This window comes from Schistocerca gregaria, chromosome 8 (genome assembly GCF_023897955.1).
Source record: "Schistocerca gregaria isolate iqSchGreg1 chromosome 8, iqSchGreg1.2, whole genome shotgun sequence".
NCBI lineage: Eukaryota > Metazoa > Arthropoda > Insecta > Orthoptera > Acrididae > Schistocerca > Schistocerca gregaria.
The window spans coordinates 496,716,169-496,731,308 of NC_064927.1; the positions used below are offsets into that span (position 1 = coordinate 496,716,169).

General features: G+C 45.0%; 1 protein-coding gene across 1 annotated transcript in view; it reads left to right on the forward strand.

Moving 5' to 3' along the window:
* Positions 1–15,140, forward strand: part of LOC126284861 (UDP-glycosyltransferase UGT5-like) — a 91,944-nt gene that overhangs the window by 16,150 nt on the left and 60,654 nt on the right. Inside the window, 1 exon segment of the mRNA XM_049984097.1 lies at positions 6,196–6,439. Within this exon segment, the coding sequence (XP_049840054.1) occupies positions 6,196–6,439 (244 nt within the window).

Below are 15,140 nucleotides of genomic sequence, written 5' to 3' on the forward strand. Positions count from 1 at the left end.
ATCTGTACCGCGCTGCATGGTGTCATGGTTGCAAAGATCGACCTCGTCATGGACGTCGGGAGTGAAGTTGCGAATCATGGAGACTATTGCGCACAGTTTCAGTCGTAACACGACGTCCGAGCCATAATCCGTAGGTAGCAGTCATCCACTGCAGTATTAGACCTCGGGCGGTCTGAGCGAGGCATGTCATCGACATGTAAGGTGTCAGGTAAATCCAACACCTTCCATGAAAACCCTGACATAATAAGCAAATCTACTAGTATGTCAAGTAGCTCCGAATAAATCGTGACATTAAATTAAACAAAGTAATACAAGTAACGAGTGAGCAAATGGAATACCACAGACTAACACAAGAATGTCTAAATGCATGTCGTACCTTCCCACCATGAGGCAGACACAGTTCCGAGGGGAGAAACGAGGACAGAAGCCGAGAGCAGATGCGTGTTAAGCTAGAAGGCCCTACGATAAGGAACGGACTGGACACCCACGTCGCCAACTAACCACTAGGGCTCACCACTCGCACGTTTTAGCGTGAGACTTTTTCGCGTCTCAGGTACATCAAGGACCACCCCCCAGCCCATGTTAAAAGATAGAGCCCTCCAGAAAAACAGTATAGATCTTACGATAACACAAAAAGGGCTACTACCACCAGCAAGTTTTAGCGTGAGACTTTTTCGCGTCTCAGGTACGTCAAGGACCACCCCCCAGCCCATGTTAAAAGATAGAGCCCTCCAGAAGAACAGTATAGATCTTACGATAACGCTAAAAGGACCACATCAGCTGCAGGTTTTAGCGTGAGACTTTTTAGCGTCTCTGTTATGTTGCAAACTTTAAAAACATTGCCCCACCACAAAGAGTATAACGTTTCTCATAGCATAGACAGAATTTTTGTAGACGGAGCTTAAGGTTAAGACTGTGACCCTGATTGGTCAGATGGAAACACAGCCAGATAGTTTTTTTAAACCAACTTCGGTAAATTGTAGTAAGGAGAAGTTAGGAGAGAGTTAGTTCCGAGACGGCGAGCTGGATGGCTGGTGCGCCGGCCGCTGTAGCCCTGACGCTGTCTAAACACCGACAAGGTAATGAACGCACGCGATGCCGCATTTTTGAGCGCATAAGGCTTCACCCAGAACTGCAGAAGACTCATCTGTTACACCCCTTTTTTGCGTAATACTAGTGTTGATCGTTAATTACAACTCATGGTGTTCACAGTTGCCACTTGAAGAACAGATCTGAAACGCGATGATTTTTCTTTTATATAGTTATTGAGAAGCCACATCAGCCACTGTAATTTACGACAAGTTAGATAAGTAATTAAGGATAATTGAGGGTCACTGTAGACCATTTTGATAGTTTTCTCTTTGGTGAAACTTAAATTAAACCTAGATTATAGATGTGATATGGCATAGGTCATCCTTCGATCGATTGTAGAACTTGGAAACCCTTCATGGAATATTCGTTCACATTTTTGTTGAACGCAGTTGGTTTTTACTATCCTATATTAAAACATTTCCTTTTATCAATAGTGGAATTTATAAACGATGTTTTGTGACTAGAATAAAATTTCAAATGGTAAACTTAACTGCTTTTTCGACGTTATTTTACCAGCTAACTAAAAATAGGAAAGCCTTGAACCCTTTCCTCTAAATTTAGTTAGTATTAAGATTCTTTTACAGGGAGTGCAGTGGAGCTGACGCTGAGATCATTTAGTATTTGGTTATATCATCGCTAGTCTCACTGAACTCTTCTGAATTCTGCATGTCATGTGTGGTCTGGCGTCTCCTTACCAGCAACAGGTCCCAGGTTCAAACTAGTTAATTCCCTAAAAAAGACACTCAGAGCGTCGTTGCGCGAAAGTGGTAGGGAGACACGATATAGAACAAACAGACACCACCATGAATGTTTAGAGACAGTTCCTGCCTCACTGTATCTCCTCCATCTCCGAACAACATCGCTTTGGTTCACTCAGAGACGCTTGAGCACTTCCCTTGTTGAGAGTCCTTCCTGGCACAAAAGTAACAATGCGGTCGCGATCGAACCGTGGTATTGACGGTATAGGCATGGTTGAATTACAGAAATCACGAGCTGTGCACCTCCTTCCTGGTGGAATGACTGTAACCGATCGGCTGTCGGACCTCCTCCGTCTAATAAGCGTTGCGCATGGATGATTGTTTACATCTTCGTGCGGGTTTAGTGACATTTCTGAACAGTCAAAAAAAAAAAACAAAAAAAAAAAAAACGAAACTTCAGATGACTGCAGCGCCCTAGACCGCTTGGCTAATCCCTCGCGACTCAACAGTCAAAGGGACTGTGTCTGTGATACAATACCCACGGTCAACGTCTATCTTCAGGAGTTCTGGGAACCGGGGTGAAGCTAAACTTTAGTACCCTCACAGACAGCAACCACACCACACAAGACTGCAAGCCCTTTTTCGGTGATTGCGTCGTCACGGGTCCATTCAGGCAGACGAATGTGGCGGTAGGCCCCAGACTGCGAGCACACCAGATGTGGAGGACGGCGTTCTAGAGGGTACTAAGACGGACCCCACTACAATCTCCAGACAAGTGAATTATGTGTATCCGCATGACAACGTGTGCATTGCATCGCACGGAAGTCACTTTGAACATCTGTTGAGAGGTGGATATGATGCAGTACTGTACTGTGTTCTGGGACGATTTGTTGTCGTCGCATGCACACCACCCACTCTTTCCCTCCATCTCCAGTCGGAAATCAGTCACTGCTGTTTGTCTGTTCTATTAATGTTCACCCTGTACTGAAGTACATCTGCCAAGTATTTTTCAGGTTTTGGATAGTAATGTTTCTCCTTTACTGCATATTTATTTATATATTATACACAATTTAAAAAATAAGTATATAAAAATATGCTCGTATTCGAATGCAACATTATGTCAAAATTTCAAAGCAATAGATGTAGAACTCTTAGAGATTAAAGATCTGGAACAAACAAACGTTTGCGTTTTTATTTATGTAGATGTAAATGCTCGTTTGTTCAGAAACGTAAATCTCTGAACGTTCTTCACCAATTGCTTTGAAATTCTGACACAACGTTGCTTGTGCATGTACTATATAGCGCTCCAGTAGGTATATAAAACACACGAGAATTCGAATGCAAAGTTGTGTAAAATTTCAATGTAATCAGCGAAGAACTTTTGGAGACACGATTTTGAACAAACGAATATTTACATTTTTATTTACACTGATTTCTGCATTGGTTGTCTCTTGTCCTTTGTTCAATCCGCCGTAAGGCTTATACTGGTACATTAGTAACTACTTAAAACTTAGAGATGAACCACTCAGTCAGAAAATATGGACTGAGAGTTCCTCATGGTGGGTTGTTCCCCACTGTAGACAGGCGTAGGCTACGCAAACGAGGATCAGGATCATAAACATGAAATTCTTCTTACTGTGATCCTGTGATGCTATCTGCTGTGATACTGCTGAATATGCTGGAACATCGGTCCGACTCTATGCTCTATGTGGTCGTATGCTCGTCTGGGGAACTGAGTGAGGTCAGATTCAAGGTGTTATTGACGAGGGTCATGTTCTTAGGAGGTGGTACTTCTAAAGGATTAAAGGGCGAAAATGGTAGAGGATTTGTGAGGTTTACGGCTGTAACTCCTGTTACCGTTTGCCAGAAGTTGAAAAGTTGATACTCAGATGTTGGGCTGTATGGCGTTCAGTAGTATTCCACTGACTCCTAATTCCAAGCGTTCTGTTCCCTTTGACATCCTCCATCATTATAAGGATATGTCTACAATAACAGGACGGAAGAAATTAACATAGTATCCGTGTCAGTGTATTGACTCTTGACTACAAACACACCTTGTGCTTACATCCAGGTATTAACAATGCCCATTCTTTATGTCCTCTGGCGTAATGCCCAGATCTTCTGTATTTGAGGCTGTTTATTACTGAGTGATGGGAGCATGGAGCACTATGCCTGAACACTGAACATAGCCCACACCTTCCGGGGTACAAATCTTCAGCAGACCCTTTAGTGTTACCACTGAGTCCACTTCCATTGATCAAACTTTCAAACCAATCCTGCACTCCAACGGTACCGACATTTTCAATCATGTGAATGGAATGCAGTAAAGTAAAAAACATTTTGTTCTCACACTCCATGTTGTGATAGACGAGCTGAATTCTGACTCACGATGTCGTTGGTTTTCACTGGTTCTCTTCCGACACTAGTCTAGTGGGATGGAGAATTCTGACTCACGATGTCGTTGGTTTTCACTGGTTCTCTTTCGACGCTAGTCTAGTGGGATGGATGGAGGACAAATGAATAAATGGCCAAGGATGGTCGTGTCTAACCTGGTACAGCGTGCGCAGTGCGATGGGTTTCATAATACTATCAACTCGGTAAGTGTAGAATCGGCGGAGCTCAATTTTGAAATAGATTCCTTGTAGAGTAAGCCAACAATGCACTGATGTAAGGCAGCAAGTGGATGGTGTGTGACGACCCCCAGACAGTACGTTTACCTCAGCATGGTACAAGGCTATGGCAGCGTGTGGTAAGTGGGTAACTGGACCGGGGGCGGAGGAGGGACGGATGGCCTCAGCGAAGTAGCGACTTCAGCGTGTGGACTTGTTGATAGGAGGCTGATGTCGGTCACTTTTGCAGCAGCAGGTGCCTGTGCGCCGGTCAGCCAGCAGATCTGGCAATGGGTCAGGCATGAGGCGTGCTGGGCGTAGATCCCAAACTCGAGACCCTGTAGAGATGTCCAGAGTCCAGATGGAGTCACCCTGGGTATGGTCTCCTCTACATGATACAAGCTTGATCCCTGGAATCGTGAGCAGCTACTCAAAGAGTAACAGCCAGCAGATGAAGCTGGTTGATCCACATGAGATGATTAGTTGGGTAGCAGCTCAAAGCCAAGAGCTGCGCTAGGCCTGACCTTCGAGTGTTTACAGTGAACCTGCCGAGCTTTGCTGTGACCACGCCCTACCTTTGGTCATGGAAGTGACCGATCCAGTGCAAAATCAGACCGTGGCACGAGGTGGTTTAGCTGGCTATGGCAGCTGACCTGGATCTTGCAACATGCCACCTCAGCAATATACCAGCCCTGGCAACAGGATCTCAACTCGCCCCACCACTTTCGTAGCCACGTACTCTGTGACAAAGTCATTTTCTAGAGACCAACGCTTCTACTCTGTTCAGCCTCACTCAGAAACCAATTTCACTGCCTCTGATGTAGACAGCACGTATTGGCATCTGCATGTTCGCTTTGTAACAGGATGACTGGAGCGGGTGACGTGGTCGGGGTTGTAAGGGGTGGCTGTGTAGAAGAAGGTGACTGTTTTTTTGCAATCTTATTCTTTATTGTTTGTTCTCCTAATACTTTTCTGGTAGTGTAGGCCACCGGTCGTGTTGTGGTGGAGATGAGCTGACGTACGCAGTCCGGGAAAGGCGATGCCGTGCTCGGTTAGCGGCTGTGCAAGCGATAGGAGGTTAGCGGCACGAGGCGGGGCCTCCTGCAGACGCTGCGCCAGTGACGACGCCGGGAGTCGCCGGTGCAGCAGCGGGCAACGCCCACCGCCGGACGGTCCTCGGAGATGGTGGCAATGGTGACGACGACGTGACAGAGACCGAACGCCCAATCGGTCGAACCGAATGCCGACGCCCACCTCTGCAGGCCGCTGCTGAATCCGCCGGTTACGCGGCGGCGTGTTTACGAGGAGGTTCTCGATGAGTTGGCAAACACTACCGCGCCACACGCAGCCCGCGCCTGCGTAATTCTGCCGATGCTGCGTTCTGATGGCTGCCGCGCACGTACACACGTAACGACTCTCGCCGCAAAACTGTGTCACCTGCATAACGCAGCGGCCAGCCCTCGACTGACGTTTGCCGTGAGGCTGGCGCATCGCGCACTGAAACATACTAAATCACAATTTCGCACCGTATTTCCTAAAAATAGCCCCTTGTCCTCTACAGCTTCACTTCCTTGACAGCTTTCCAGTGTCTGAGTTTTGTGGAATTGTACTACTTCAAATATGATATTTACAGGTTTACACTTCTTCCATACCTTTGTTACCTTACTAAATATTGCTGGTATATGTACCGCACAACTTTGGATTCATTTGGGACGTTTGGTTTGGAAGTTGCTACTACTAGAAATGCAGTCTAGTCTGTTTCCTATCGACCCCCGATCTGCGCTCCGTCGTTACAGGTGACGCCGCTTCTACTGATGCTCGGGGCGTCGGCGTTGCTGGAGCCAGCTCTGGACGCGGCCGAGGTGCTGGGCCTCTTCCAGTCACCGGGCCGCAGCCAGTGGGTGCTGGCCGAGACCTACCTGAGGGCGCTGGAGCAGCGCGGCCACCGCATCACCACCGTCACCACCTTCCCCTCCATTCAAGGCAGCACCGCGGGCAACTGGACCGAGATCCTCATACCGAACCCTCTTAATACAGGCGGTACGTATCTTACACATTAACAAAACCTTCTTTTTGCTTCAGCTTGCAGGAAGCCTCTGTTAACCAGAGGAAACACTATTCTTACCTGACTCCTTATCTTCATCTGTTTGGTTGTCACACTGGTTTTTTATTTCACAAACTCCTCTCTTTGCTTTTGAATTTTGCCACAGAATCCTCAGAGGTAGGCACCTTTAGCTATCAACGCAGTGATGGCTTTGAATGTTGCGAATAATCCGTCCCACATAAATACAACTCTGACAAGAAGCTTAATGATGGAATAAGTAAGTTGCTAGAATTCGCGAAAAATACGATAAAAGTCGGTCAAAAGCTATTGCTTCATGACGATTGCAAGAATTAGTAGTTACAGCATTGGTAGTATTGAGGTGTAATCGTCACTGTGCCTTGCTGCTAAGAAACGACAGGTAGCTGTTACTGTCTCGGGTCGGAACTCCACTACTGGCCATTAAAATTACTATACCAAGAAGAAATGCAAATGATAAACGGGTATTCATTGGACAAATATATTATACTAGAACTGACATGTGATTACATTTTGACGCAATTTGCGTGCATAGAGAACAACCACAACCACCTCTGGCCGTAATAACGGCCTTGATGCGCCTGCGCATTGAGTCAATCACAGCTTAGATGGCGCGTACCGGTACAGGTGCTCATGCAGCTTCAACACGATACCACAGTTCATCAAGAGTAGTGACTGCCGTATTGTGACGGGCCACTTGCTCGGCCACCATTGACTAGACGGTTTCAATTGGTGAGAGATCTGGAGAATGTGCTGGCTGGGGCAGCAGTCGAATATTTTCTGTATCCAGAAAGGCCCGTACAGGACCTGCAACATGCGATCGTGCATTATCCTGCTGAAATGTAGGGTTATGCAGGGATCGAATGAAGGGTAGAGGCAAGCATCGTAACACGTCTGAAATGTAACGTTCACTGTTCAAAGTGCCGTCAATGCGAACAAGAGGTGACCGAAATGTGTGACCAATGGCACCCCATACCATCACGCCGGGTGATACGCCAATATGGCGATGACGAATACACGCTTCCAATGTGCGTTCACGGCGATGTCGCCAAACACGGATGCGACCATCATGATGCTGTAAACACAACCGGGATTCATCCGAAAAAATGACGTTTTGCCATTCGTGCACCCAGGTTCGTCGTTGAGTACACCATCGCAGCCGCTCCTGTCTGTGATGCAGCGACAAGGATACCCGCAGCCACGGTCTCCGAGCTGATAGTTCATGCTGCTGTAAACGTCGTCCAACTGTTCGTGCAGATGGTTGTTGTCTTGCAAACGTCCCCAACTGTTGACTCAGGGATCGAGACGTGGCTGCACGATCCGTTACAGCCGTGCGGATAAGATGCCTATCATCTCGACTGCTAGTGATACGAGGCCGTTGGGATCCAGCACGGCGTTCCGTATTACCCTCCTGAACCCACCGATTACATATTCTGCTAACAGTCATTGGATCTCGACCAACGCGAGCATCAGTGTCGCGATACGATAAACCGCTATCGCGATAGGCTACAATCCGACCTTTACCAAAGTCGGAAACGTGATGGTACGCATTTCTCCTCCTTACACGAGGCATCGCAACAACGTTTCACCAGGCAACGCCGTTCAACTGCTGTTTGTGTATGAGAAATCGGTTGGAAACTTTCCTCATGTCAGCACGTTGTAGGCGTCGCCACCGGCGCCAACCTTGTGTGAATGCTGTGAGAAGCTAATCATTTGCATATCACAGCATCTTCTTCCTGTGGATTAAATTTCGCGTCAGTAGCACGTCATCTTCGTGGTGTAGCAATTGTAATGGCCAGTAGTGTATCTCCATGTGCTAGCCACGATCTTTTGGAAAATTTAACATCCTTCCTGAGTTATTACATAAATTATCTTTACGAAGTAGATAAGAACAAATCCGTTTTCTGCATTCAGTGGCAAATGGAGGAGTTGTTCTTACCTGCATGAGTGGTACGTGTATGACGACTGTGGGCCACTTTGCTTGCGTTGCTGACTCTGCCGCTCTGGAGTCATCGATCTAGTGACATAATCACAATTATAAGTCACATTGTTAGTGCACTCATTGCTCTTCTCAGTAGCATCATTATCCTTATCTGTGGGAAGTCATGTCCCCTTTTTCCCCTGCCTCTGCTTATCTCCAACCAATCATGGCACAACATTAAAAATGAAAAACCAAAATGGTGGAAATAGCCCAACTGCTTTAGCAGAAAATTAAAAACCATAGCCTCCTCCCCCTACCTACAACCAATCACAGTACAGTACTACTTGTCTCTAGTCAATCACACTGCAGTATTAAAAATGAAATTTCAGTATGAGAGAAACAGCCCAGTTGTGTTAATGGGAAACTAAATGACCCTACCCTCCTCCTAAATCCAACCAATCATAGTGCAGTATCACAATTCCAGAAAAAAAATCAAGTCCTTCATACCCCATCCCTTTTTTCTTCCCAACCTATCAAAGCATAGCATTTAAATGATTTGTTAAGACGGCTCCATGTAGGTAGTAAAAATTATGGTAACTCCATCTGAGAGTCAAAGATATTCGTTAGTTCCCATAAAGTCGAACATCTTCATTATTTCTGGCAAAAATATGGTGCCAAATTACATTATTTACGAATATACCAATGGAGTGTTTATACCCCCACTCTCTCGTTCATTCAAACAGTCATAGAGTAATATTAAAATGAAAATGAGACCAAGACTGAGATATTTCACTGAAATTTCTGAAGGACATGCTGCATAATGTATCATCTCCATCCCCTCTTCTCCAATCATAGGCTAGTATTAGAATGAAAGAGCCAATTACAGTACAGTCCATTATGGGTAGTCTCAAAAGTATCCAAACGACCTGAATTATTTGTTAAAAAATATGTCAGGCACTGCTCCATCCTCTCCTATTTTTTCGTTACTGACCTCCAAAACATCGTTTATGGACTGGCTGACAAGTCACATTGCTAAATTTTATTCATAGCTGTATACCACCAACTATTAAATACTGGTATCAGTAATGTACTCTATATAAATAATTAAAAACCAATGTTTGATGTAGAATATAATTATCAAAATTGTACTGCATAGCTGTTGAACATAAGATTTACTGTAGACAGCGTTCCGCAAACCCAGAAAACGTTACTACATAAAATCAGTTAGCAGTTATGTCCCATTTGCTTACTATCACCAACAGATGGCTGTACTGTTAATAACGTTTATTGTTTAATCTTTGTACTGCGAGTTGCTGACTGTAATTAACAAACGCCTGCATTGCTGAAAACTTTAAGTGATCGAACTTTGTACAGTTCTTCGGTTAGAACACAACAGGGCCTTGAATTATTTGCATACATATCCGTCCATAATACGTATTGTGAAATCTAGAGATGTGTCATGGGAAGGGAGAGTGAAGACAATGTGTAACTAGAAAGATATAAAACAGTTATTGTAAATGATTAGCACCTAATTGGTATTAAGAACTAAGCGTCGTAAGGCTCAAATTACTTACTTTACCTCTTCTATGATGCTTGTCAAATTCGACAGTATTCTAAAATGCGTCAGGAATGCAAGAAAATGTAATGTTTACGTTACAACAGCACCTAAATATATAAAGTATATTCAGTTAGATATTTTGAACTGTCATCATCTAACTTTTTTTTTCATCACCAGTTTAGAAGGGGAGCGAAGATGAAGGAGCAATAAAAAAAATACAATCGATGAAAAGTTTTAAACAAGCTATTGCATTTACTCGCAAAAATTTTTTTATCAGTTGTACCAGAATCTAACAAAAGTACCACCAAACGCACAACATAAATTTTTAGGGAAAGAAGGAAGGAAGGAGTTTTTAGATTGTAGGAAGGAAGAAAGGTGTTTTATTACCATATACTATACAAACTTTAGAATGACAAGCATTAGTCCACTAAATTTCGGGCATGCAGCCGCGCAAATAAAATTTCGTCCACTGATATTTCGGCCGCGTATCGTCCGGCCATCCTCAGAGTGAGTCACGGTGGAGCATATAAGGCCGCGCTTGGCATCTTGACGTGTCTTGTGACTCACTCTGAGGATGACCGGAGGATACGCGGCCGAAATATCAGTGGAGGAAACTTTATTTGCGCGGCTGCATGGCCGAAATTTAGTGGACTATTCATTACGCCGCGAGAAGTTGAAAATCGCATAGCAAGCATTGTTTATACACATTCACGAGATGACCAAAGACGATAGCGGAGAGAGACATGTCATCTCCATAGACAATATCGGACCAGCTATCTCAGAAAACAAATTTATTTAACAGTCATTGCATTGTACGCAATGTACGATACTTACATCTCCATGGACGTTTCTTTTATTTATTGTGGGATCTCTGTTAATGCACTATTGGCCTTTATTTTGTGCCAGATTTGTGGTTCTATTGAGCCGATGTCTTTGAACTGTCCAGGATCACACCTCACTGCATCGATTTTGTCTGGTAAGTTTCGCATTTTTTTCCGATTAGTTGATCTATCATTTGAATGTTCCATTGGTTGCTCATCGTTTGTATTCTTATCCATCTTCGGGCTTTGAGTAATATGCGTAGACGTCTGTTTTGGATTAGCTGTAGGTTCTTGAAGTTGGATCTGCTGGTTGTGGCACAGGAGGACCGGCCATCAGCATCCTTGCTATAACCAGTCGCTTCATATATCCTGAGTTTGGGTCTTGATAAGCATATCAACGCTTCTAACAATATACACGGGGTGAGATTTTCCCTCTACAGCGGAGTGTGCGCTGATATGAAACTTCCTGGCAGATTAAAACTGTGTGCTGGACTGAGACTCGAACTCGGGACCTTTCCCTTTCGCGGGCAAGTGCTCTGCCAACTGAGCTACCCAACCATGACTCACGACCCGTCCTCACAGCTTCAGTTTGCGTCTCGGTGCGGCACACAGTTTTAATCTGCCAGGAAGTTTCATACCAGCGCAAACTCCGCTGTAGAGTGAAAATCAAATTCTGGAATCATCCCCTAGGCTGTGGCTCAGCCATATCACCGTAATATCCTTTCTTCCAGGAGTGCTAGTTCTGCATGTTTCGCAGGAGATCTTCTGTGAAGTTTGGAAGGTAGGAGACGAGGTACTAGCAGAATTGAAGCTGAGAGGAGGGATCGTGAGTTGTGCTTGGGATGCTCAGTTGGTAGAGCACTTGCCCACGAAAGGCAAAGGTCCCGAGTTCGAGTCGCGGTCCGGCACACAGTTTTAAATTGTCAGGATGTTTTAATATGCACCGGATACACCCTAAGAATTGTTTTATTATCTTTTCTCGTTTTGCTGTTATATACAGGATCTACACACATGTTTAAAAAAAGACCTTGAACGACTAGAGACAAAACGTTTATATTCACAGGATATGTTCATTAGTATGTTCTGCAGAAATTATTAGCATTTCAGTCACCTCGGTTCGGCATGTGTCATGTTGCCTAGTAGGCAGAGAGTCAGGCAGAGGCGCTGATAGCGTTTTCCATGTGTGATGGCATCGACGCATATAAGGCGCGAGTGGCATCATGCGTTATTGCAATCCATGCCGCATTCACCTGGTTCCAAAGTTCATCTGTGGTGTTTGGTATTGGGTCACAGCGCTGCACCCGTCCTTTCGCCGTGTCCCACACATTTTCAATTGGCGACAAGACTCGCGATATGACGGGCCAGGGCAAAAGGCTGACATCCCGTGACACCAAGAAGGCACGTGTCCGTGCACCAACATGTGGTAGTGCATTGCCTTGCTGGGAGATGGCGTGTGGGGTATTGTGCAGAAAAGGTATGGCTTCTGGTTGCAGGACGTCTCACTGATCACAGTGCCCTGGACACGCTCCAACAGTGATTTGTGGTTGTGTAAGTAGGCTGTTTAGGTTTTTTAATTGGTAACGCCACACAGCGCTCTGTATGAAAAATCACTGGCTGTGCTGTGTGCAGTCAGTGGCTGGATGTCATTGTTGTAATACTCGCCATTGTAGTGTTGGGCAGCTGGATGTTAACAGCGCGTAGCGTTGCGCACTTGGAGGTGAGCCGCCAGCAGTGGTGGACGTGGGGAGAGAGATGGCGGAGTTTTGAAATTTGTAAGACTGGATGTCATGAACTGCTATATATATTATGACTTTTGAACACTATTAAGGTAAATACATTGTTTGTTCTCTATTAAAATCTTTCATTCGCTAACTATGCATATCAGTAGTTAGTGCCTTCCGTAGTTTGAATCTTTTATTTAGCTGGCAGTAGTGGCGCTCGCTGTATTGCAGTAGTTCGAGTAACCAAGATTTTTGTGAGGTAACTGATATGTGAAACGTAAAGGTTAATGTTAGTCAGGGCCATTCTTTTGTAGGAATTTTTGAAAGTCAGATTGCGTTGCGCTAAAAATAATATGTGTCAGTTTAAGCACAGTCTTGTACAATTTTTTTAAGGGGACATTTCATATGTCAGCCCTTAGCCGAGGATACCTCACTGGAATCTTCTGATTTTTTCTTGTAGTTTGTGTAATTAAGGAGCTTTTGTTTATTGCTAGCGCATAATCATAGAGAGAATTTCCTTTGTAGTTGCAGTCTTTCATTGTTGTACAGTAAAACAGTTATTGGCATGCATGTACTTTTGCACGAAGTATTTCGCAGCTGCGCTTGCAATTAACTAGATATTATTTTCAGTGCTATGTTAATGTGTTTTCTTATTTTGCTCTTCAAATTGTGTTTTTCTGTGTTGTCGTGTGAAATATTATGACAATAATGGCGTGTGAAAAACGTAATACTAGGCTCCAAAGTAAACTGAGAAATGACAGTGAAGACGAAAGCAGTATGTTAGCGCTACCATGTAATGAGTTAACTGATGTTCAAAGTAGTAATTTGGTAATAGTGCATAGGGAAATGGAGCGGGCTGCAAATAATGGTGTAGGCAGTGAAACAATTAGTGAACAGGGAAGCATTATCGATCGATCGGTCGCCAACAACTCGCGTCAGGAATCCGAAATGACAGGACACGATCTTGCAGATACTGTACATTCAGATTTTGCGTCCTCACCGTTTTCTCAAATAAGTGAAGACACATTTTCTGCTTGTCAGAATGTGAATGTTACCGGTGCAAATGCACTGCCGAAAAGCATAGAGGAACAGATTCCAGACACTAATAGATTACTATTGCAATTAATGCAACAAATGAAACAAAATCAGAGACAAACACAGCAACAGGTAGACACAGTGGAACAAAATCTTCAAAAGTTAGACACAATGGAACAAAATCAGAAACAAACACAGCAAAAGCTTCAAAAGTTACACACAATGGAACAAAATCAGAGAACAAACAATGTATTTACCTTAATAGCGTTCAAAAGTCATAATGTATACAGCAGTTCATGACATCAAGTCTTACAAATTTCAAAACTCCGCCATCTCTCTCCCCACGTCCACCACCGCTGGCGGCTCACCTCCAACTGCGCAACGCTACGCGCTGTTAACATCCAGCTGCCCAACACTACAATGGCGAGTATTACAACAATGACATCCAGCCACTGACTGCACACAGCACAGCCAGTGATTTTTCATACAGAGCGCTGTGTGGCGTTACCAATTAAAAAACCTAAACAGCCTACTTACAGTTGAACCCAATAGGACCCCACACCGTAAGGCCTCGAGTTGGCGCTGTATGTCTTGTGCGCATGTGGTCACCATGATGCCGCTCCCTCTGCCTGTGGCAAACCAAAATGCTGCCATCGCTTTCATACAAACAGAACCTGGATTCGTCCGAAAACACTGTCTGATGCCATTCCTGTCCCCAGTGACGTCGTTCGGTGCACCACTGCCGTTGAGCATCTTTGTACACATTCGTCAAAGATAGACGGAGAAGTGGACGACGCTCGTATAACCCATGCCGTAAACCGAGAAGGACTGTCACCCCTGACAGTGTACGGTGTCTTCCACCGTTCCACTGTTGTCTCAGAGCCGAGGGGGACGTAGATGGGTCCTGCAGTGCCATTCAGATGAGGTATCCATCTTCTCAGGGGGTGATCTGGGCGGTGCGACCTGACCCATCTCGTCGTGTTCTACGGCCTTCCGTGAACCATTCTGAACACACCCGTTGCACTGCCGAAACACTTCGTCTCACACGAGCAGCAATTCCCCTGATGTATGCATCAGTCCTCTTTCAGACTCACTGAAATGGTTCAAATGGCCCTGAGCACTATGAGACTTAACATCTATGGTCATCAGTCCCCTAGAACTTAGAACTACTTAAACCTAACTAACCCAAGGACATCACACACGTCCATGCCCGAGGCAGGATTCGAACCTGCGACCGTAGCGGTCACGCGGTTCCAGACTGAAGTGCCGGCCGGCCAGACTGACTGATTTGACGGTACTTCTGCGAGGCATCCAGCGCGCCTGCTTAAGTCACACTGATCCACTACCTTCGGTTTACGGCAACGAGAACCGCAGGCACGTTTTACCTTTAGGTGGTACTGCCCTACGCTATCGATGTTGACCTTGAACCCGAGGGCCGGCATGGTTCAAATGCTAATCATTTCTGCAGAACATACTAATGTGCGTGTCCTGTGAATGTGGACAACCTATCTCTAGTTGTTCAAGGTGCTCTGCTTTTTCTTAACATGAGTATATGTCAGCTTTTTCACAAGTATGTGCCGGCCGGAGTGGCCGAGCGGTTCTAGG